Source organism: Haemaphysalis longicornis, unplaced genomic scaffold (assembly GCF_048455015.1).
Source record: "Haemaphysalis longicornis isolate Haplotype H1 unplaced genomic scaffold, Haemaphysalis longicornis Haplotype H1 scaffold_6, whole genome shotgun sequence".
NCBI lineage: Eukaryota > Metazoa > Arthropoda > Arachnida > Ixodida > Ixodidae > Haemaphysalis > Haemaphysalis longicornis.
In genome coordinates, this window is record NW_027526407.1 from 102,021,938 (window position 1) to 102,046,467 (window position 24,530).

General features: G+C 43.0%; 1 protein-coding gene across 1 annotated transcript; it reads right to left on the reverse strand.

The window, feature by feature from the left end:
* Positions 1-4,076: 4,076 nt before the first annotated feature.
* LOC144143173 (juvenile hormone acid O-methyltransferase-like) lies at positions 4,077-11,366 on the reverse strand. The gene is made up of 3 exons (XM_077674972.1): positions 10,926-11,366; positions 8,454-8,601; positions 4,077-4,255 (listed from the first exon to the last, which is right to left on the reverse strand). The coding sequence occupies exons 1-3, from the start codon at positions 11,364-11,366 to the stop codon at positions 4,077-4,079; spliced, it is 768 nt and encodes a 255-aa protein (XP_077531098.1).
* Between the last annotated feature and the right edge of the window lie 13,164 nt (positions 11,367-24,530).

The window sequence follows — 24,530 nt, forward strand, 5'->3', positions numbered from 1 at the left end:
AACAAAATCCTTTGTGCCCCTCTATGGCGCCCAAAACAACCAAAGGCACAGTGCTTGGGGAGTGGCTCGGTTGAGTAGAGTAGTGCTAATGTCAAAGGTATACTCATTTGGATGTTTCAGGCAAAAAAAGAATAGTGAGATTGCAATTGAAAAAAAAAATGGGCTGAGCTTGCACTAGTCGTACAAGTCTGTAGAAGCAATAAAAGTGGCAGCCCCACGCCGTTCGCCGGAGATCCGGAGTCGCACCTCACACTTATCTCGGAGCTTGGCGCTGAACGTTCTCCGTGACAGGTACGCACGGGTCGTTTCGTCCGCAGTCTTTCCCAACTTTCCAAAATGCAAACGCGTTAGCATGCGCTAGAATCCCCGCCAAATCTAAAGTCAACTCCCGAGCTACGCAGCCAATGGAAAAACCTTTTGCCGAGAGGGCAATAATACCTCAATTGAAAAGACGCCAGCTTCAAAACGCCAGGAACCCATGTTTGATTTCGACTGTATGAAGAGTTTTTTTTCCAAATGGCTGCACGTGTTATTGTTCCTCGCTGCTGCTAACCCCGTACTGCTTGAGCTTTTGGGGTGGCCCAGTGGTCAGATTACCGATTTTACAGCGTAATGGTACCGGAATCTTTTCGCGGAACCTCCCTAACCACATTTGTTTCAGGCGATGAACCTTAAGGCCGAGGCTTGTCCATCCCGGCGTCGCGCTCACGGCACAGCACCGTGTAAATCAAAAGATCTGTGAAGAAAAGGTTCACAAAAAGCTAAAAAAAACAAAATAAAAGGTTCACAAAAGGTTAGCGAGAGAGAGACCCACAGCACCGTGTAAATCAAAACATCTGTGAACAAAAGCTTCCTAAAAGACTAACAAGGACAAAATAAAAGGTTCCCAAAAGCTTAGAGAGAGAGGGAGATACGCAGCACCACGTAAATCGAAACATCTGTGAACAAAAAGTTCACAAACAGTTAACAAGTAAAAAATTAAAGGTTCACAAAAGGTTAGAGAGAGAGAGAGAGGTGTATAGCACCATGCAAATTGAGACATCTGTGAACAAAAGGTTTACAAACGGTTAAAAAGAAATAAATAAAAAGATCACAAAAGGATACAGAGAGCGAGAGAGAGGGAGAGACACACAGCACCTTGTAAAAAAAAATCAGTGAGCAAACAGTCCACAAAAAATTACCACTACAAAAGAACAGGTTCACAAAAGGTTCGAGACGGAGAAGGGGTGAGAGAGTGCTTCTGGAGAGTGGTTCTGTGCATTAACGAGGAGCATTGGATTGGATTTGATTTAATTGGATTTGGATTTGCACTGGGTTGAAAATAATTGGATTGAATTGGAATAAATTTATTCGATGTATTGTGTGCTAAAGCATTCATAACTTAGACACGCTTTTCTGCTTATTGCTATTTAAGCATTCCGTAAAGACAGCGACCAGAATGGGTAATGTTACATAAATGTGAATATGTTACGTGCCTGTACCTTTCTTTTGGGATCGAATAGAAATGCACGCTGTGATAAGTTGTAAGATGTCTGAAGCTTCTGCAAACTAAATTACGCACCAGGTGTAATGAATGCATCAGGTGGCTCATTTTCTCGGAAAGGTATATACCAGGACAAAGCGACAAAAGCTCCATTCTGCAAAATTGTTTCATTCCTGCAGAAGGCAAGAGTATGGACGTTTATGCGAGAAAATGGCAATGACAATGGGCGTAGTGAAAGCAGAGTCCTAGAAGTTTTTTTCCATTCCTTGGTTTCTATTCCAACGTCAGGGCAAAACTTTAGATAAACCATGGGCAAGGAAATCAGACTAAAAGACGCTAAGAGCGAAATCAGCCTTGAGGGGCTGTGACCTGATAAAATCTTGAAAAAGAACGAAGATAGACTTACAGCCAGGGACTGCATATTGAGTATCTTATAAGAGCAATATTTGCAAAGGCCCCCTTGTTATCATATATTTTCAATAAAGGTTCCCTCATAACGTAATACTTAAGGGGGAGGCAACCTCACCATGGAAGACAATGAGACATGCTTAAAACATGCCGTACGCATGACTGGGACACAGTGCCCCTAAATCAACATTCTTACAATTGTAATATGCAGCGGAAAAAGAACACCTCAAAGTAAACTGAGCAGAACCAAAAAGCAGGTATGGGTAGTCATAAAGTCATAAACAGTCACCCAAAATGAAACGTAAGAACTATTGATTTGTAAAAATCTGCTGTCAATTTCTCCAAGAATTTTGTGAGTCATGTTCCTAAACAAGTGCATACTTTTTCTATGAATTGACGCCTTTATTCTTACCTAATTGGTACAATGGCCATTATTTCACTTCGGGCCGCATAAATCTCGCCTTACAGCCACTCTACCCCCTTGGGCTAAAATGTTCTAATTTACTGCATCAAAAGCGGCGTATTATGATGACCCTTTGTTGTTTTTGCATTTACCTCAGAAAAAATCACGTATTTTTTCTACATGGCTCCATCAATTCCAGAATATTTACAATTTTAAGCAAGGTCGTAGTTTTAAGATGCGCAATTGGAAGCTGCAATATTAGGTTGGAAGCTCAGTGCACATTTCTTTTTTGCCATACCCATACCAATACTACTGTAGTTCGAATCATGCAGAAAAGAAGGGCCTGGTGTGCGAGTCGCGTGACAGTTTTGTCTCACTAAGAGGGCCTGTTTTTTTAACATCTCGTTTGCTTCAACCCTTTTGGTACGCGGGCTTTGGTTATTCACAGGGTAAGTGTAGGTCTTCCGATAAATCTTGCATTGTCGACCAACCTTATTTAGTGCATATTTTTACTACTCCACGACTTAGATGGTATTATTCACATTGTACCTTGCATTGTCGACCAACCTTATTTAGTGCATATGTTCACTACTCCACCACTTGGATGGTAGTATTCACATTGTACAAAAGGAAGGGTCAAGGTTCTTGCCGTGCTTGTGTGGGTTTAATTTAAGAGCGCCGGACCACCTGTATGAGGAATTCAAGATAAGATTCACAAACATTTCTAAAGATTTTGCTTACCAGCTCGGCGAGTCGAGTTGTAAGGAAATTTTCAAATAGTGAAAAAAGTGTTGGAAGACTTGTCTCAATAATGTACGCGCACATTTATACCTAAGGGAATCTAGAGTCACTGCCATCTAGGAGAGACGAAGCAAAGTAGTGCAATATGACGCTAATAAGTGTAGATAGTTGGATACTCGATGCTTGCGCCTACGTGTACGGGGGACGCGCAGTGTAACCTGCCGAGAAGCCTGTAAGGCACCGACCACAGAGCACGATCGACGCTGACTTGCGAAGTTTTTGATCGTGGCACGGTCCACTGCTCCTTTCGCTGCAGCGAACCGTGTGTTCACCAAATGATTCGCTCACAACCGGTTTTGTTTTGTTCGCACAGACAGTTTGCGAGCGCCTGTGGTTTCAGTTGGATTTACCCAATGCTCCGGCGCGTGCACTCCTTGTGTAACGTTGATGCGTGTAACGATGCCATGCCGACGAAATACAAAAAGCAAGGGTGAGTTCATATCGATGCACAAAACCGTTCAACTGTTTCTGTGAAGGCACATTTCACTTTTACCATGCCAACGATATATAAGTAGCAATGTGCCATATCGTATGGATGCACAATAAACATTCAAATGGGAAGGCATATTTCACTTTCATGTTTTAGCGGTCCCTCTGGATGATGGATCAACCACATTTTTTGCGAACACAGTCGGCAGAATGAGAATGATTTTTGGCAAGGCCCGACCATTTCTGGTGAACATTTTTTGCATATCAGTTGCATAACATTTACGTGTTTGGGCAAGCAGATGAATATGTATAACACAACTGCATTTTTTTAGTAAAGAATTTGTAAGAAAAGAAGGGGGCGCCAGTTTCCACAAAGGGTTGTGACTGTTGTGAGAGCTGTAACTTAGGTATGATGCAAGGCAAGGCTTGCATGTTGTCCGAAATTTGTTGGTGAACGAATAGATTCCTGTTGTGTTTTATTGTGCTCATCTAGGGTTGCAAAAATACACTTATATGTAGTTATTGTTCTCCTGCTAGTAACAGCACATAAATTCATTTTGCCGCAGATTGCAGAGCTGGTTTCAGGGCGTGAATGGCAAAGTCTTGGACCAGCACTGAGGTGTTATGCGTTTTGAGCCACTTTTGCATTTCCTCGCGAGCGTCTCGAGTCAACATTTCTTGCTCTGCAGGCGCCAAAGACTGAAGTCCAGGGATCAGGGCAGCCAGCACATCTGTGAGAAGTCCATGCCAAAAAATTAAGATCAAGTACACAGAAAAACATGGTGAAATAAACATTCGACCCTTTGACTACACGGCAGCGATGTGTGTTTTACGCAGAAAGGAGTTTTGGGACAGTTTAGAGACACAATTAAAATAGAGAAGCTTCACAAAAGTAACCGAAAGAGCACAATGAGGAGTGAGCGCTTTCCTGCAGGAGCATAATGCAATCATCTCGAGGCAGACATTTTTCAATGCGATGATGCAGAATAGAAGTGATGCTGTGTTTTGCAAAAGAATAAATAGGAGTTTATGAAACGTCACTTCCTATAGGTGGCATTGCCCCTGGCATAAAACGACCCTTAGCGGGATGAGTATAGCCCCAAGAAAATAGGTAAAGAAAACGTTGTTAACTCAAACACCAAGAGAAAGAAATCTTAGTCCGAATAAAGAAAACTTTGAACTTGTTAACGTGGAGGATAGCGACAGTAAAGAGCGGCTGGAAAGCACTAGGCCATGTCCACAACATCAGGCAGACGTCGTTGATTGCATTCAGTTGTTAATCAACGCTCTGTTTGCGTGCTCCCATGTCGTCCTGTTATTTCGGGCTCTTGTAGCGATAACAAGGCTCTGGTTGTGGACTCGCTTTCACATGGATGTAGTTCTCAAAAATGATATCCTCTAAAAACACCCGTCTAGAGTGTTTTATTTGCCTGTGGCTGATTTTCCCTTATCTATTTGTTCTCTATGCCTGATTTACAACACACCACCGTGTTGAGGCAGCGGGTGATCTGAGCAGATGTTCCACGCTGCAAGTAGTGGAACGGCGGCGCGCCGTGTAATTATTGCTTCCTATCCCACTCGCATTCAAAATGACTGAACTTTTTGTAACTAAATTTTTTGAACAGTGGGCTTAACGAAGACGTACATTTTGTAATATTTTCAAATTGGAGATAAATATGAAATAACGATCTTTCAATAAACCATCAACACGGTTTCAAAAGTTTTAATTAAGCTTTTGACAATCCGAAATTGGCATGGCGCTGAGCCAGAAAACCAGTGTAATATTCGCCTGACTATGCCCCGGCACCAGACAGGGCAAGTGACAGAGGAAGAAGAAACTATACATGCCTTAATACATACACAAAGAAATACAATTTCCCCGTGGACTTCAAATGTATGATAGTTTTAATTATTTGTTGAGGCTTTGTTTTCCATTGACTGGGTTTAAATCTCAGTTTGTAAACCTTTTCCCCCAAGCTTATGCATTCAAAAATGTGTACGACCTTTGTCCTGTTGACAAAGTGATTTTATTGTTGTTTTTAATAACGTTACCGTATTGTTAGTCACTAACCTACGTTCTGTCTTTTTGAAGTGAAACAGCAAAGAAAGTTGATAGAAATTCTTCTGGATGTTGTATAACCAATTAACTTAAAGAATGGGATGCGTGATTGCGCTGATAGGAGCTTCATTTTAAGAAATTGTTTCTGACCACCCCGCTCACCTTTGAGCGTGTTCCAACGGTGGCAAACAGTGACTATTGGATTGGTGAAATAAAGGAAGGAAGGGGTCCCTTTAATACATCGCTCTATAACCAGGTGCACAATTTTTGATTCTGAAAGGTAGCTATAAAAGCTGAAGCACCAACCGGGCTATAATACTCTGCCCTTAAAAGTTGCATCTGGCATGCTAGCCGTAGTGACAGGGCCTCGAATAATCAACCGCTCATTCTTTCGCGGTTAGATTGACAGCCCCCAGCCTTGGTGGGCCGCTACAGTGATCTCGTATGTCTGTCATCAAATGTCCTGTCATCCAAATTTAGGGATGCTCAATTTTTCATTGAGTTCATGCTTAGTCGCATACCTTTTGTTGAATAGCGAGAAGGGCACCTGGAACAATGCTGGCTCTACAGCGCTAAATCAAAATGAATGATGCCAATGCGTAATCCGTTTGCACTTTCTATGTCGTAGTTGGTTTCGTAATCAATAGGCTGTCGCAACCGCCTGTGACACACGGGTGGTGCAGCTGCGGCTTGTGCGAGTTTTTCGTTTTCAAAACAGGGGCCCGCAACGCCAACGAAGTTATTTTCGGAACAACTGCTGTACCCCGCAACCCACGGCTTCACTCCGCAGGGGCGCTTAGCAACTGGGTGGAGCTGCGGCAGTGCAGTTGAATTGTAAGTGTGAAAGAGAACCCCGTGTTAGGAGTAACAAAGAACAACCCCTTTCTTAAGAAATAGATTGTTAAAACACGACACTGCCATGCCACCTGAGTTTAAGTCAAGGTCCGAAATCAAAACAGTTTCAATTGTGTTGGAACGGTGCAATTGAAAAGGCGTCGGTTTGATAACGCCTTGGAACAAGGTTTGATTTAGACTAGAAGAATCTTTTTTTTTATTTTCATGTGCTTGCTCCACTTTCGCTTATGGTAATAATTGTTATGTGAAGCACATTGGTCAAAGCTGCCTTTCCTGCAACAACTTTTCGCACGACATCGATAGCTATCAGTGAGGCATAAAACGCTTTGCTCTAAATACACATGCCTAATGTGAGTACATCTGTTCGAAAGGAAGCGCCGTAAAAAAAAAGGTCGAAATAAAATATCCCGAACTTGGAATTGCCGGAACGTGGGCTGATTTACGGGGACATCCGAATCGCTAACTAAAATCCCACCTGTTGCCTGAGCCGACGGTTCCAGTTATGTCCCCGAAAGGGAATGAATGTGCTGTGCATAGGTGCTTTTGCGTGAATTCAAATTAAAAAGCGAGGGTAAAGGTAGTGAAAGTGTGATTTATATAGCGAAATAAAACGAAACCAAGGACGTTTTGATATGCCACCTCACTTCATTCTCGGTCGCATAGTTTAATAAAGCAGGCTCTACTTGCCGGCCTGAGTTTTCAGATGCCACCTAATTTCATTCTCGGTCACAAAGTTTAATAACGTAGGCTCTACTCACCAGCCTTAAGTATAATTGATAATTTCATGTCTAACAGTGTTATGTAGCGTCTTTGGCAAGAAAACATTTTACAATCAAAAAACATGTATATGTTCTTCGAGTTTATTCCGATCATGCAACACGGTTTTGGTTTCGTCTATGCCAGTCCCAACACGGTCACGGTAAAGCCAAGGACTACTTATACAATACAGGGTATCTTGACTAACGCATGTGATGAGAATTTTTCGCTCCGTCTTTTTTACCCTTGTGCTGTTGCTGCGGCATGTAATTACGTTGGATATTCATATCAAAGTGTGCAGAAAAAGGAACAGGAAAAAGGATTAGGGTGCGTGCTATTAGAAAACCGTTAAAACAGGCGCTGGCTGCAGCCATTTCACTCCGACTTTGTGACTACAGTACCGCCGGTCACGAGAAGCGGGTTCACAGCGTGCTTTTTTTGCCAAAACCGAGCTCGCAAAACTTACGTTATCCACGTTAAACTGAAGCAGAGATTGTGGCTACGGTTCCCCGTATGCTTTGCTTCCGAGATGCAAAACCTTTCACTGTGGTAATCGCTGTCATCGCTGGAGAAAAATTAAATTGGCTGATCCCTTTCACTTTAATTTTAGGTCCCGTCTATGTTGTGTGCTAAAAGCATTCACTGGTCATCATTCTTCACAGAATACAATGATCCCTATTTCTTTATATTACTCTAAAGCGGTACCCGGGAATCAAAGAAGCTTGGCATCGCGGATGTGGTGCTCAAATAATCACAATACAGGTATTTTTGTGAGAAGACTACCATAGACAATCTGGTTCCAGCTGATTATATGGGTAAGCATATTTGAGCATCGTAACCAGCTAATTCTAGCGAGAAGTGAAGGGCATAGGAGCCATAGCGCGTATGTGCTACCCTAAAAACCAAATTTCTGAAATTAACAAAAATGGTTACAAATTTTTGCTCACGGGGAAATTTGCAAATCACCACCATACCACAACATCTACGATAATCTACCAGTCGCTGTAGATGAGTTACTCTTTTAATGTTAATTACAAATTATCTTTAGTTCTATTTTCTGCGTTGACCGTCATTCAATATATTTTACATGTCTGTTCAAAAAAGCACCCTAGTTCTTTTTGTCGAAACTTTTCGACGAAACATGGTATAAAAAGTGCATCATCAGCAATGTCCCTTTACAGGGTACTGTAAAGCCGCGACGATACCTAACAACTCAACAAAATATAGTTCTGTAATGCATTATTTGCATGAAAACTCGCCTTCATATTGCTGCGGCGCTGGGTGAAGGTTCGTCATCTCGCAGCTTCTCAAAACCAGTCCGACGTTGTCTGCCAAAGAGCGCGCATACTTCAAACGTTCTTCGGTGCTGTCCATGTCTTGGGTGGCTGGAATCATGCTCTCCCATAGCTGGAGATATTTGACAAGGTTGTTAATTAAAAAGTTACATACCACTGCAACAATCGTAGTCGTTTGAAAACATTCGCTTTGAAATGATTCATTGCAGAAAACACTGTTTTATGCACTCTTTTATAAGACATGAAAGTACGGCTGCCATTTATAGTGTGTGTTGGTATGAACGACTAAATTAATGATTAGCAGCAGGCAAAAAGAGTAACCCTAAATAAACAGCCGAAGAGGGTGAATCGAAATTTTACTTGAAGTGTGTGGATTGAACAGCAATGGTGTGGATTTCAAAACTCCCTACTCATTTTGGCTCTTTATCATACGGAGAATAATTATGATCTGTTTTGATAATTTTTTGGATATAGTGGGGATCAACAAGGAGCCTATCGGGAACAAAGTGCAATTTGTACATTTTCCAACTAGCTTTTGATGTGTTCCTGTTATTATGAGATAAAAATTCATCGGCGTGCCCTAATATAAATTTTAAGTATTTTAAAAAAGATGTAAATTGAAGGCTTTTCAAAACACACCGCGATATTGTGAGCAAGATGTAATGAAGCCGTTTTTGTGTCGGTTCAGTTTTAAGATAAGTCTTTCTCCCAACCTGCCATGCTTGTTCAATGCTTAAAAAATCATTTTCTCGACAGCATTCTTTCGACAAAAAACAAAGCACTGTCTCAATGGCGTATTTGCTTCGTACTGTAGCGAGCAAGAGTGAGCGCCGTTCTATTTTACGTTCCTGTCATCAGGATGGGGTTTATATGTTTAACGAAACAGTAACGCTGTTGCTTCTAAGGTAACTTCACAACATGCCTCCATAAATTGACAATACCTTCAAAAGCACTTACGTTGCTCAGTACCCCATATTTATCCGCTGACTGGCAGCCGCCCTTTGAAGACTGAAATTTTCGAACAATATTATCGATTTCACGGTTACCGTTTTTTCTGGTTTTTCTTGTTTTTCTGGTTGTTTCATGCTTACGCAATACCATAAATTAGTGCTCGTGTGCTCATGGCAATATAAATAAATTTATTGCAATGGTAATCGACACACGTTTGTACACAAACTGATTGTGAAAATAAATACGCAAAAGCAAAAAATATACAGTTGCGTATAATTATACGCCTAAGACAACTCTCCTCCGACAATATAAAACGTTAGGACTCTATCATTATACGGCTGCTGTATTACTGATGGTAACCAGACGCTTTCTGCCTATCAATTTGTTGTGCCATCATTTCTCTGCGGCAGTATTCTTGTGACCCTTAATAAACAACTCGAAAAGCACAGAAAGTGTTCCAAAAAATTGTTGAAATCAATCCCACGGAGTGAAAGTGAATTAGGTGTAAGCTTCGCGCATCAGGGAACAAACTCGAGCAGACGATATCACAGTTCAACTAAAAAAATAGAAATGGAATTGAGATGGGTGTGTAGTGAGGCGAAATGGAAACCGGTGGCCCACCAGGGTACAGTGTAAATACAAAGACACGGACACAGAATAAGGGGAAGGCCAATAACTCCATGGAGGGAAGAAATAATAAAATTGGTGGCACAGAATGGACCCGAGCAGCGCAGGACAGAGGTGGTTGGAGTTCAATAGGAGAGGCTTTTATCTGACATCAGAACTCATTAATATATACAAGATCATGATCATGATAAATACCCTTAGGAGGCTCACACACTTATCTACTTTATATCCAAAACAGTAAGGTTGGAATTACAATTGCTTGCGTGTACCATTTTACCAATTTAGTTATTCAAGCTCTTTTTGTGATGTTCGATAATGAACCACACAATTTTCATTTTGTTTACATACATATTCATAATATTCAAGTGCATAGCTCCTATACGGTGCGTTACGAACAGCGATTTTTTTTAATAATTTAATAAAACAATAAAACACAGTGTATTTTGTACTGTGAGCCTACACGTCGTGCTGTGGAAACTCTTATTCAACTACTATGGTAAATTAGCAAAATAAATACTGCAGTCTGCAGACTTTCTCAGCCCTAGGTTGATCAATCTCTCGTTTTATCTTCGTTCTGTTAAAATGAGTGACACGTTAGAAGGTTGGAAAGGCAGCAACATGAGTGTTCAAGGAGATTTAAGTAAAAGTATATAAAGATCAACATTTCTAATATGAAATAAATAAATGGTTCTCAAAAGTTTTCAATAAAGTTGTTATTAATTTTCATTTTGTATGCAATTGGTAAACTTTAAAGGTCAGTAAATAAATTCCTCTGTCTATAAGGTCATCGGTGAGGGTTTATGCAGAAGGTTAATTTGTGGTTTATGGTGAAGACAAAACAATACGTTTTTTACAAACCTCCGAAAACCGCCTCCACTTTTCTCTTTTAGCCAGCTCCCTCCAGATGTCCGGAGTGGCGTACCATGCTGAATAAAAGAGAAGACACTCTCCTCCAGGCTTCAATAGCGATGAAATATTCTTCCAAGCCATGGCCTGTTCTTTAACTCGATTGAGGCTGTTGAAGCTGTAAACACGGTGGAATGTTCCAAATTCATGCAGAAAGTTTGAAATATCGCCCGCAATATCCAGCTGCTCGTAAAAAATCTTTGGATGGGCGCTATGTTTTCTGGCGTAAGACACCATGTTAGCGCAAATGTCCACTCCCACAATCCTTCGTATATTCTTCGGGCAGCTCGGCCAAAGGAGTTCTTTGGTCACGCGGCCGCAACCGCAGCCGACATCGAGGAACTGCTGCTGTTCGTACGGAGTTCTTTCTCCAACTGAGCGACTGTTTTCCATGAAATCGCTTTCGAATGTGGTGTTGTAAAATTGAAGTGTAGCAGTAATTTCATCGATATACCCATTGACCACACTCTTCGCGTAGGCTTCGGCATCATAAGCTGGTTGCTCCCTCTGGGGTTTCTTCGCAGTACCGTTGCCTCCGTTCATCGCCAAGCCTGAATTTTATTACTCGTAACAAGGTTCACGTCAACGAAGATAACAAAGGAACCTGCAAAATATTTGAAAGGGAAAGTTAGTCCTCCTGGCCAAGTGAAGGGTACCACCGTTATGCTCTCTTGGCGCCTAACAGCAGGGGGCTCAGTACAATATACAAATTCGCTTGAGCATCAGAAACCATAAACGCGTTGAATGCTCCTTCAGGAGTGCGATCATTACGCCAGTGCGATCTTTATGCGAGTAAATACGGTATAATCAACATATAACAAACAACATATAATCTACAAAGTTGATTACACAGGTGGGTGGCATAAAAAGGCACCGATAAAAAAGCACTCGTGTTTGGCGAAACATAGGGACCAGATAAAAACTGCACTTCTTTTCGTGTTCATGATATAGAAGCAGTGTTAGTGCATATCTTATCAAAAGAAACTACGTGGTATGCCTGAATAGTTTCTATAGTCATCGATCAATGCATCGCTATACAGTTGTGGTCTTACCTAAGTGTGGCTTACACGCACACTTCCTGCAAGAAATGAAACATCCTGCAATGTAAAACGTCAAAAACTGGCATTTGTTTTTTGCGACGTGGAAAGAACTGTTGATGCACATTTAGCATACTTCGAAATGGATTTTGTTACCCGAAAAAGACACTTTATTTACATCGGGGCATTGGATGCATCACAAATGTATTTTTTTATGTTTTCCTGAGGAAAAAACTGACCTCCAGCAACAGGCTGCTCATTGAGCAGCTTAACGGGACCTGAGGCCCTACACACCATGTGCAGATCGCAAAAGAGCAACAAATTCACTCGCGAAAAAAATAGTAAAGCAAATATAAAGAAAAAAATAATCAAAATAAGTGCTCACAAAAAGACTGTGATCAGAAAAGAAATTACATTTTTATAAACATAAATACACCAATACAGTACACGCACATAAGATAACAGATGCACACGAGCATAAATTTGGCGAGCAATGGTAGTCACGTTTACACCGTACGTATGAACACGTATAACATGTCCACACAAGTACAGTGCATGCGTGCATACGGGTACGTTTAATGAGTTTATCTGGTTATTTTAGAAGCACAAAAGACAAAAAGCTCGGTATCAATTACAAAGAAATAAAAAATGCAACTGAAAGAAATTGTTCACACAATGTTGTGAACAACGCAGTAAAAAACATACGCATTCACACATAGAAAACTCAAAAGCAAATCTAACAGGCTATGTTAGAGTAACAAAGGTAAAACAATGTAGCCCTCCCAGTGTTAACTGATTGATATCTTCTACCGTCACGAAATTGTGCTTAAGTGTTCTAATACATCAACTTTAGTTATTTTCGGACCATGAAATATAGTTATTGTAGTGTTCAGGGTGTAAAGTGTTATGTATTTTAGCATTTGTTGACCTTACTTTGTTCTCGTTCTGGAAAGAAGCCACTTTTCCGTGCTCCGAGTATGCGCGACCGGTGTAGGTTCTTTAAATGCTGACATTTCTTATGTAGTGCGGAGTGAGGTTTTAGCAGGTACTATGCATGCAAACCAATTTCAATACGACCACCACAGTAAGTAGACACGGAGTTCTGTCGACAATAGAAATCATCGAGGCCTACCGAATAGTCCCTTTCAATCACAAATGCATTAGCAGTGGTTCCTGTTAATAACACATACAGAGCAGCAATTGTTATCCCATCACTAGGCTTCACCAAGCACGGGCCCCTTTTTACAGCCGCATTTCATGTCACCCAGTTTTCCCCAAATTTTCTATATTGTTTGTGCTTTCACTTTCGTTTTTCTGCGTTTTTGCTGTGTAAAATAAAGAACGCACAGTTAAAATACAGTTAGTTGGGCAGTGTCCTGCGAACTCTGTGTTTCCGTCGTCCCCTTGTTGTAAATTTCGCTATGATTTTTCGTTCTACTTAGGATACTACACCTATTATCATTGCTGTTGCAGCAAATGGTGCACTCACATTGTAATTCTGGCGTGATGGAGGGGAACCCCTAAGTAGGACTGGCTGAAACGTGTTTTTAGGATGCACACATAGAAAAAGCCACTTTAAACAAGGAATGAATTGAAGGTTAGAATCATGGGGTGCCACCGGCAGACTATACAATATGAAATTGAAATTGTTTTAATTCGTTCTTATTCAATGGCATTTGAAAAAGGCGGATAATCAGCTTGACAGCAGATATTGCAGGTATGGGCTGATTGTTAAGGCACAACCGACTAGTTGCAAACTCATGCGCCGTTCAGCAACCTTTACTGGTTACTTTTGGTCGTTTATGAGCAGTTATTTTTATTGTTGAACAATAGTTTCGAAGGACCCAAGCGTTATAATTAAAAACACTTCCCCTTATATATTCATTCCTAAGACTTCATTCCGAACAACTTCTTTTCTCGCTACTTGATTGCTTCCCCGTATGTTACGCACCAACTCTTTCATTAATTGAGAGCGTTATCTAAAGGTTCAGCGCTGACGGGGTAATGTAGTTAGAGTAAAACGTCACTAGTAAAATGAAAGGAAAGGAGCAGGCGTGTACCCTTGTTAAGGCTTCTCCATCTTGCACCAATAAAGGTAGCTAGAAGTTTTTGCCAAGATGCACACCATTGACTTTCCAACAGGTGTCCAACACGCAACCCCTGGCCGCTCTCTCAAAGCATATATGGCGGGCCAGCAATAGGCATTCTGAGCTAGGATGCAAACGAATATTGTCAGCTGTAACTAGTTTTTCACGTATGTGAGGAATGCAGGCTAGTACTAGTACTACTAGCACTACAAGCGATGCTCGTACTACAAGTGATGTCGCCCAAGCTCACTTATGTCCCTTAAGGAAAGCTATCGGAGATTATCGATCCACCCTACGCAAGAAACTGTAGCCACGAATAAAAAAAGAATGCGCAGCTAGTATTCTGGCGTTTATGGCGCTTGTTTGTCACGTACAGATCTTACAGAGAAGTTACATCACGCCATTACTGGACGCGATGTATCCCGGGTTTCCTCTTTGCACTCGTACAGTTGCACGCCCGTCTGCTCGCTTCTTGCAAGTATACGGGCAACGCACGTTGAAATGCGTCAACGCGGGCGACGTCAATGCGTCAAACACAGAAAATACGCTTCATGTGTTTGCAGCTTTAGCATTGTAAGAAAGAAAGAAGAAGTGGAAGATCCACTGGTGGCTATTTAACGATGGGTAGATATCTTTTCCTTCTCTATTGCGAAATTGATGCCCAGCCCGACGCGCACACATTGCTCAGGCTTTAGGAGCCTTCAGCTTCGGATTTCTCGCCCATCTTTTACGCATTTCGCATACTGTGCTTTGCAGTCGGACTGTGTCAGTGGTCACGTGTGCTTGCTCTAACCGCAACATTGGCTGAATGTTGCTTTTTGCTGCCAACTAAGAATTTCACCTGCATCATTCGAATTCCATGTTCTGATGCCCCCCTGCACAGCATGCACATCACATTTGACAACAACTCGGCCATGGGATTCAATGTTCGTGGCTGGAGTATTCTTCAATGTATTATCTGACGAAATTTGTAAATGCCGCGATTGTACCATGATTCTACTGCACTGAAATTTTGCTGTGAATCTACTACATTAAAAATTTCGCGATTATTTTACAGCATCAAAAATTTCGCGTATCATGATTCTACTGCCTTAAACAAATAAAGGAGAGCTTCATAAAATTGTTTTACACAAAGTTCGGACACTTTACGGAAAGTTCGCAAGCATTGGAAGCTAAGGTATCAATAAGAATTAAGCCCAAACAATGTTGTTTGCCAAAAATACATAATGCAGCTTTTAAAAGCTGGCTGGTATAAAACAAGCAATTATCACTGTCGAGTTTATCACGTCTCGCCAGTTGTCTTGGAACAGCCCATGGCATTCTCGTGGTTGCACGGCATGAAAACTGCTCTACCAACCTAATGATGCATTTGACAGGATGATTTCGCGTGCTCTTGAAAGTGGCTGTGCTTTTCGGTGGTCAAAATCTAGTGCTCGAAGTTTGTTTGGATGGTGTTCTCAAACCATCAAACGCCTCCTGAGAGTGCCACTGATCAGTTTGACTCCGAAATGTGACTGCGGCCGATGTGGAGGTAAGCTTATTATGTGCCACCGGCCCCCCACTCGGCCACCTGTCAAGTCAGCTGTGTAGAGGCTTTGCGAGTGTGCCAAAGCACAAGTCCAGCAATTTTTAGAAGGCGGCTCGCTTCGCTGATGCTTACGCAAGCTATTTAAGCCATACAAAAGAAGCTTTGGTGAGTTGGTACACTATTCAAAGAAAAAACAGCCGATCACTTTTTTAAGATAGTGAAAAAAAAATTGCGAATTTCCTTCATTTGAAAGATTACGTCATCTCGATAACACTTGTGCCTTTTGTCAGCGCAAACTGCTCTAAAATAAGCTGTATAATGACACATCTGCACCATAGCCATTCTACCCCCTAATATTTCCGCACTGAGATGATGCGATATTATGGGTAGCTGCCTAGCTGCGATTCGCTGAGGCCAACAAAATTCAACGCAAAATAAACAGTGACCATGAAGTCGCACAACCAGCTTTTTGTGGTTCCATTTATTGCACAATCTGTGTATAGCTGTTAGCATGCTGGGGAAACTTTGAAAGTTATCAAGGAACGCTTAACATTAAAACACCATTGCCTACGGCGTGAACTATGCCAAAAGAAGCAGCACAATCGTCGGGCACGCTGGGTTTGTTTGATGCCACAGTGGGGACCTACAATACCACCGTCTACATGACGAAATTTGTTTAGAAGACTCAACGTTTCAACAACAATTACAATCAACAACGAAAAAAGTGTGCCAGGTGTCCGTCCGGTCAAAAGCAGAGCAAGAGTGAAATTGGGTTTCTGAGCGGTATCGTGAAGGCATCTACAGACGTAGAATATAAACAAGGCCCCTGAAGCCCTTGTTTCTTCGCTTCCAGCAACCTGAGCCGACATACTAATATTCTTTTCATGTACCTTTTTCTAAATACGTAATGGCTGACGTTACGAAACACACGATTTAGGGAGAGAATAAAGATTAGGCCAATATACGTTTATTTCCTTAGTGAATAATACATAGTTGCCACTAGACAAACGCTGGAGGCAACATGAATCATCAAATATTTCGAATAAAACACTTTCTTTTTTTGTTTTTATGGCACAATTAGCTAAAACTATGCTACATCAGACACCACCCAAAAAAATGAGGCTGATATAAGGCCACCTGACTGTGATTGCTGAAGTGAATAAAGTCACGACCTCACTGATGTATAGACGACCAAATCAACAAGGTTGGCTGTTTTTCTCGGACTTGGCCTTTATATAGAAAACATAATTTAATCGAACAAACCATATGAGAGGTCATCAGAATACCTTGAGTGGCAATGCTATGGGAAAATAAAAACAAGCTAGCTCCTAAATTGTGGTTGTAAGACGGAGGTTTTTACTTTTCTTCCAATAAAAACAGCGAAAACTATCACTTTGTTCTTTGGTAGAATTGGGCTGCTTTAGGATAAATTCAACAGATAAATTTGCGTTCAAAACTCACTAGAAAAAATTTGATTCGTGCGGCAGTCTCAGTCTATTCGTGGTTGCCTTTGCCTTTTTCGGGCACAACTAACGTATACGTTAGCGTTAATAGGGTTAATGGGGTTAGGTTCTGTGTTTCAGTATTAGCATGATGGGGATTCTATGAAAGATTGGTGTGGGAGTAACGCGCCGGATGACTGCAAGCACGTCTCAATTACAATTAAACTTAGGCACAGCAAGATCTATATACAGATGTCCTAGCTTGGTATGCTGTATTTTCTTTCTGAAAGTAGTGCGAATGTGGTAAGAGATAGAATTCGATGCTTCTGTTTCGGAGATCTCTAGTTAAAACCTCCAAAGCGGAGCGTAGCTTTCTTTCGAAGGAATGTTGGATAATCATGTGTTTTAAACCACGCAATGTGTGATAAACCACGCAATGAGCATGTTTTCTTTTGCATCCGTGTTACCCGCTATGCTAAAAGTACCTTATATCAGTCGGCGTACTGGCGTCCAAACTTGAGGCTGCAATTTGTTGAAATCACCTTGCTATGTGCACGCTACCCGTGCCGCGATACCTCGGTCGTCCACTGCTCTACGATCTGGCAAAGCATCCGGTTGGGAAGGAATGCCTCTCGCTTGGAATGGAGTTGGTCTCCACACTGATATAATCTTACCCTGACAGTCAGAAAGAGCGACCAAATACAAAAAGCTGAAAACGCTTACGTTGCAGCTTAAAGATCTGCTTACAAAGCTGTCCCAGCTTATGGTGGTTGACCAATGGTGTCTTGTCTACTGGGTAAAAATATTCAAAGCTGCAATTTGACTCTCCCAATTTCCTTCCAATTTTCGCTACGTTAAGAGCACACCACCGAAAGCTCAGAGTGACAGGAAGTCCTCTTATCGACTTGATTTCATCCCCATCATATTCTTAAAATCTGTTATGATTAGCTTTCACTTACGTCGCAAAGATTAATCGTCAATTACTACGGGCCTTTTCCAGGCCGTCCTCGTATGGTGGCCTTCCAGACTGGACAGTTATCAAGCCCCGCCCCTCCAGGCCCCACTTAGGTGAACGTTACTGTGAGGCACTCATCCTTGGAAAGAGGCACAAAAAATCGCGCGTGCCCATAAACAAAATTGATGGCTTCATCCACTGAGCAAAGCAGCCGACTGGCTGTCGGCAAATATGGCATGTTCGTAAGTAGGTTGTGTAGGCTTGCACAATTACCAATATGCATCTTTTGACTGAATTTGTCCTGCAGAGAGAGGATTTGTTTGAAGTAAAATCCGAAACAAGGGTTAGCCTCGGTTCCCAGGCAGAGGGGCAACACGGCTAGTAGATGCCATAATAACAAAGATAACTCGGCGGGGTGCGGCCTACGGGGGTAAAAATAACACGCTGAAGTAAGCAAACCGAATCCATGGTTCGTGCCATTACCCTCGGCCGTGTGGGCGCATCGACCTGATAATAAAGTAAAACGACAGGCCGCACAAATAAATCGGTCCATCACCTTCTGTGGGAAGGCTTTAGACCAACCTCTTGGATGACTTCTGGCCGCGTGCGTCATCGTAATGTGAGGGAATCACCGTCGGGGATCACCTCGTAAGCAAGTTGGCCAACACGTCGAAGAAATCGGCAGCGTCCAAAATACCGTCACACCAGCTTTTAACTGTGTCAGTGTCACCGTTTAAGAGTTCAAACCCACACAAGATCTCCTGGGTGGTACTTGGCGGCGCGCCATCGGAGGTGGCAGCGTCCGGGATCCACCAGCTACCGGTTCATTGCACGAACACGCGCATGCTCGCGGGCCTCACCCGCAGCAGAAGGCATCCTTGGAAGTCAGCTCTGAGGTCGTCGTCTTCTAGATGCTCCAGGATTGCGTCAAGCATAGTATTCGGTCGCATTTCATAGAAAATCTCGAATGGTGTTACATGCGTAGTTTCTTGGATAGCCATGTCGTACGCATTCGTGACAGTCGGAAAGACCTAGTCTCACGCCTTATGTCTAACGTCGACTTACATTGAGAGCATACCAGCGATCGTCTTGTTGAGAAACGCCGTTAATCTGTTCGTTTGGGGGTGGTATGGCGTCATTATTTAGTGATCCGTGCGGCTGTAGCATAAGAATTCTTCCTTAAGACCGTAACGTGTTCGCCATTCCGACTTGAGGTGCTCCACTTAGAAGCACAACTTGGTTTATAAGGAACTTGGCGACTGTTTATGCAGTCCCCTTCGTAAAAGCGGTGGTCTCTGGTGTAGCGCGTCATGTTGGCTGCCTATGCAAAAACCCAGTGTTCCCTCCTTGTAACTTAGGGAACGGGAGAAGATAAATTTCTCCCGTTTCGAATTGTCTCAATAAGATGTCGATCGGCTGCAGAAGTTCGGTGGGTCTCGTCGGCGGCGTTTTTTGCTGCTGGCAACTCTCCGAGCTCCGAACGTAGTGGGTGACGTCGTCTGCATTGTTCCTCGGCCTCATAAACGCTATATTTTTGCGGTTCTTCCGGTTAACTTTGTTTTTCCAGTAGCGTGTTGTGTGATAAATAGAAGAGAAGTACTTTTCGCGGCCGAGGTGGTGTCACTCACCCCCGGAAGAGCATCTTGTGCTGACCAGAAGGCAAAAAGACGACCGAAAACATCTTGGGAAACTCATCCGCGAGCGTTGATGAGGAATCCATTGAGAATCACGACATCGTTTCGGCTGAAAATGATGAGGCCGAAGAAAGCGGTGAGGTAGCGTCAAACGCCCGAACAAAAGACGGAAAGCATGACGAACATAACGATACACCTGCTAAAGACAAGCTTGCTTTCGCGACAATTACGGAAACCTACCCCCAAAAATGTAAGGCAAGCACGTGGAAAAGAGACGGACTTGCGCATAAATGAAAACGAGATCAAAATGACCATGAGCGGGAGGAACACCTTCAAACAAACAGACTGCACTAAAAGCAACAGGCGCCGCTTAGAAACACCGGAGAGGATCTTTCTGGAATACGCAGTGAACAATTTCTCGTCAATGTAAACAAGCTTGCTCTGACACTAGCCGCAAAGAACGAGAACAAAACCGCGGTTCATAACCAACGGGAAGAGACCTGCAACGGACTCTTCAGCCGTTCGTGGGACAACCATCGAGACACAGCCAGGGGCACCCGCAAACAGCTCGGTGGTGCGCCTCTTCGCAGTGTGGCCGAGTATAGAGACGTGAAACATCAAGCAAAAGCTGAGACCAAGGTCGCCGGCCAAACCACTACCAAACCGAGGGGGACGGCCGCCGACTGGAAGCGCGTGAAGAACTGGGGAGCTCGATCGGGAAGAGAATAAACATGGCGTCCTAGCAATCGGTCTTGTTCATTACAACATTTATATAAATATAAATATATATATATATATATATATATATATATATATATAGTATAAGTAAAGAGTCGGATACAAAGCAAGAACAATAACAAACAATGTTTACTTACGTATCGGCAACTGGACTTGCCTTCATCAAAATAAAGTTACATGATTTTGCTGTCGCAAACAATTTGAACACATTTCTCATATAGGTTTGCATAAAACTGTGAGAAGGAGCGGAAAATGTTTCGGAAATGGAGAGTGCATACAGTCAGGCTACGCCTACGTTACAACATCAACAAAGAAAAAAAAATGAAGCAATAAATAAAAAGGGGGGGGGCGAGAGAGAGAAAAAGGGGTCGTGTTAACAATGCAGCGTTCAAGGTTGCACCATGACGGGTCAACGTATTCCGCGCGGGCTGCAAGTTCAGACAATGGGGGAAACTGGACAACCGCGGTTTGAAAAGAAAGGGAAGAGTATACAGTAAGGTATTCAGTGGCTGAGGAGACTGGTTCGGGGGGAAGCGAAGATGGGTGTGCCCCCCGCGGATGAAGAGAATAGATAGGGGGCACAAAAGAGCATTTCACAGAAGCTAGCAATTAAACAGGAAATAGGTAGGGTCACATAAGGTTAAACATGAATAGATGACAAAGAGTTAAACATTCTTAAGTGGTGGTGGGAACGAGGCCTCCATCCCCAGGAGAAATGGCATTGTTGAGCCGCATTAGGCTAATCAAGCTGCTGTATTAGGAGAGTTTCTGCGAATTCTGATGGCAAACTCGAGGGTAGGAATAATGAACACAGTTATAAAAATTATGAAGCCGCTAATTTTAATCGAGGGATAAGCACGTTAGTTTTCCGTAACTTTCATTATTTCCAAGTGTGGCTGACCCAAACTTATAAATAAGATGATTCCCGAACCTCGCGGTCGTGGCGCGTTTTGAAGGGGAATTTTAAAATCGTTGCTTTAAGATGTTCAAATGCATGCCCGGGACTTTTCACATGTCTTGACAGGGGCAAATAAGGGCAGCTTTTTGCATGAGAGCGGTGATTATTAGACCGCATTCGGAAGGGCGTTTCAGTTTGGCCGATATATTGTTGCCTACAAACAGTGCACTCTAGAAGATATACTACATTAGCGGAGTCACAGTTAAAGTTACCTTTTATATTTACGTAGTAGTCTGAAGCTGTGCTGGTGGCGCGCTGTGTAGTGGTAATTTGTGGGCATACATTACATCGGGGTTTACTGCAGGGCATGCAGCCAGTAGTTGCGGGTCGGTTGATACGAGAGTTAGTAAGAAAGTCACCTAAATTCTTATTGCGCCAGTAGACAACGCGTGGTGGTTCGGGGAATATGCTTTTTAAGCGGTCACTTTGCATTAGGATATTGTGATGTTTTTTTAGCATGGTTGACACTCTTGGAGCGGAGGATGAGTGGGTTAAATCTAAATTAGTTTGCGGGTTCCCGTTGGGGGCTTTTTTCTTGCAGATTTCGTTACGGTCTAATTGGTTGGCTCGCACAAGAGCGTCGTCGATAACTTTTTCCGGGTATTGTTTATTCAGGAGGGCGGTCTTGAGTTCTCGACAGTTTGAGTCAAAATCGGCTTGGTTTGAGCAAATTCTCCTAAATCGGTGGGCTTGGCTGTAAGGTATTGCTGTCTTGCAGTGTCTGACATGGCTACTTCGGAAGTGCAAATACTGCCGCGTGTCTGTCGGTTTTCTATACAGTTTAGTTTGAAGCCGACCTTGGAATGTAGTAACGGTGACGTCCAGAAAGTTTACACTGTGTTCCGAATAGGAATGAGGAAGGGAAATACTAGGATGGGCTAGGTTAAATGCCTCAATGAAGGTGAGGAGCTCCGCCTCACCATGTTGCCAGATCAAGAATATGTCATCAATATACCTTTTATAGTACATTGGCTTTAAATTTTGGGTGTCAAGAAAGTTTGATTCAAGGTGAGCCATAAAGATATTAGCGTAGTTAGGTCCGATTCGAGTTCCCATTGACGTTCCGCTGACTTGCACGTAATGAACTCCGTCGAACTCAAAATTGTTAAGTTCAAGAATAAGCCTAAGGAATGTTTGGAGAGCAGAAAAATCGATAGGTTTGTCGCACGATGACTGCTCATACGCAAGGGATACAGTGGCGATGCCATCTTCATGGGGGATGTTATTATACAGTGACACATCATCAAGGGTGACTAGAAGGCAGTTATCAGGAATATCAATTTTTGAGATGTCTGAGAGAAAGTAATTGGTATCCTTAATGAAGGAGGGAAAGCTGGGCGGAATGTCGCAAATGAGATTATCCACATAACGCGAGAGGTTTTCGGTAACAGTGCCAATGCCAGAAACAATGGGGCGCCCTGGGTTGTTCACCTTGTGAATCGTTGGGAGAAGATAGAATTTACCGGCTACTGGGCTTAACGGGATCAAGGAACGAGCCGTGGTTTCATTTATTGTTTTATTTTTAACAAGCTCAGCAAGTTTATCTTTGACAATTTGCTTATAATCTTGAGTGGGATCATGGGGTAGTGCTTTATAGAACGTCGATACTGATAGTTGCTTATTGGCCTCGTTAACATAGTCGGTTTTGTCAAGAATTACGATTGCCCCTCCCTTGTCGGCAGGTTTAATAATTATGTCGGGAAAGCTTGCGAGTTCCTCTAGGGCTTTCTTTTCGTTGGTAGTCATGTTGTGGTGGAAAGAAATTTGTGTTTGTTATGCTTTTCGCACATCGCGTTGTACAGCTTTGATGTACATATCGAGGCAACTATCACGCTGTGTGGGAGGGGTCCAGTGCTTATAGCTAGGTAGGGTTCTGCGGGCTTCTTCCGTCGCGGGGTGATCGTAGAAGTATTCTCGTAGCCTCATATTTCTGGCGAAGTTATCTAAGTCCTTAAAAAGTTGAAATTCATCAAAACCACCGGTATCCGGGCAAAAGTTTAGGCCCTTTGATAAGACGTTCTTCTGATCTGGGGATAGTGTTATACTTGAAAGGTTCATTACATTCCCGGTAAGGTTTTCTTTTGTGACGGCAGGCGAGGGAAAAATATTAGTACAGGGGTTTAACTGAACTGTTTGGGGTGCAGCAGTCGAAGCATTTATAACAGTCGTAGTGACATTATCGGCCGTATTGTCAGAGTTGGGGCAGTTACTAGTGCCGGAGCTTGTTAGGTTCTTACGCATGTGGCCAGTGTTAGAAATCTTATCTCGGTTAAACTTTCGGTCTTTTGTTCGGGATATGGCGGAGGCCGTCTTAGATTCGTAGTTGCTTAAAAAGTTCAACTCTCTTTTGCTTAGTTCCTGACTAAGTAGTTCCTCTTTCTTTCGGCAAGAATGGGCCGTAGTTTCGTAGTGATTGAGGATTATTTCAGTTAATTGTAAGGATGCTTTATCTAGTACCTGTTTCCACTTATTCATGTTGGACGAGGAGAGTTCGGTAGTAGCAGGTTTTATTCTAATCCTAAGACCCCTGGGAGCGACCGCGGCAGTAAAGTACTGTGCAAGAGCGGAAACGTGCAATTCGGAACTTATGCGCTTTTCGGTGATTTTTCTTAGCTTTAAAAACTGTCTTGAAACGGGGAAGGAGGCCGCGTTACCTGTTTTCTTGTGTTGTAGTCAGTTCCTGCTATGCCGATTCTTTCGAAGGTTGTAAGGGCATGTGGCACGGAGGGCTGGATTTTGGACCCCGGAAGGTCCGGCGGACGCGCTGCTGTTGGTTTTTGTGGGCTCGGCGGTCGCTGAAGATGCGGAGGTTGGGGGCGGCATGCTGTTGGTGCGGCGCCGGTCAGGGAGCTTCTTAGTGTGGCCGCGAGCGTTCCCTCGGGGCGTTGTGGCCGCTGCAGGTTTGTCAGTACGGGTTGGCATGTCGCTGGCGCGACGCTCGTCCGTGGACTTTGGGGTTGGGGCGCTGGCGCTCGCCCGGGGCGCCGTGGTTGTGGTGGATCTGGGGTGCGATGGCGGTGAGCTGCTGGCACGATACTGCTCCAGGGTCCTTACACTGGATAGAATTCTATTCTGTTATTCTATCCAGTGTAAGGACACTGGAGCAGTGTCGTGCCAGCAGCCCACCGCCACCGCCCCCCAGATCCACCCCAACCACGGCGCCCCAGGCGAGCGCCAG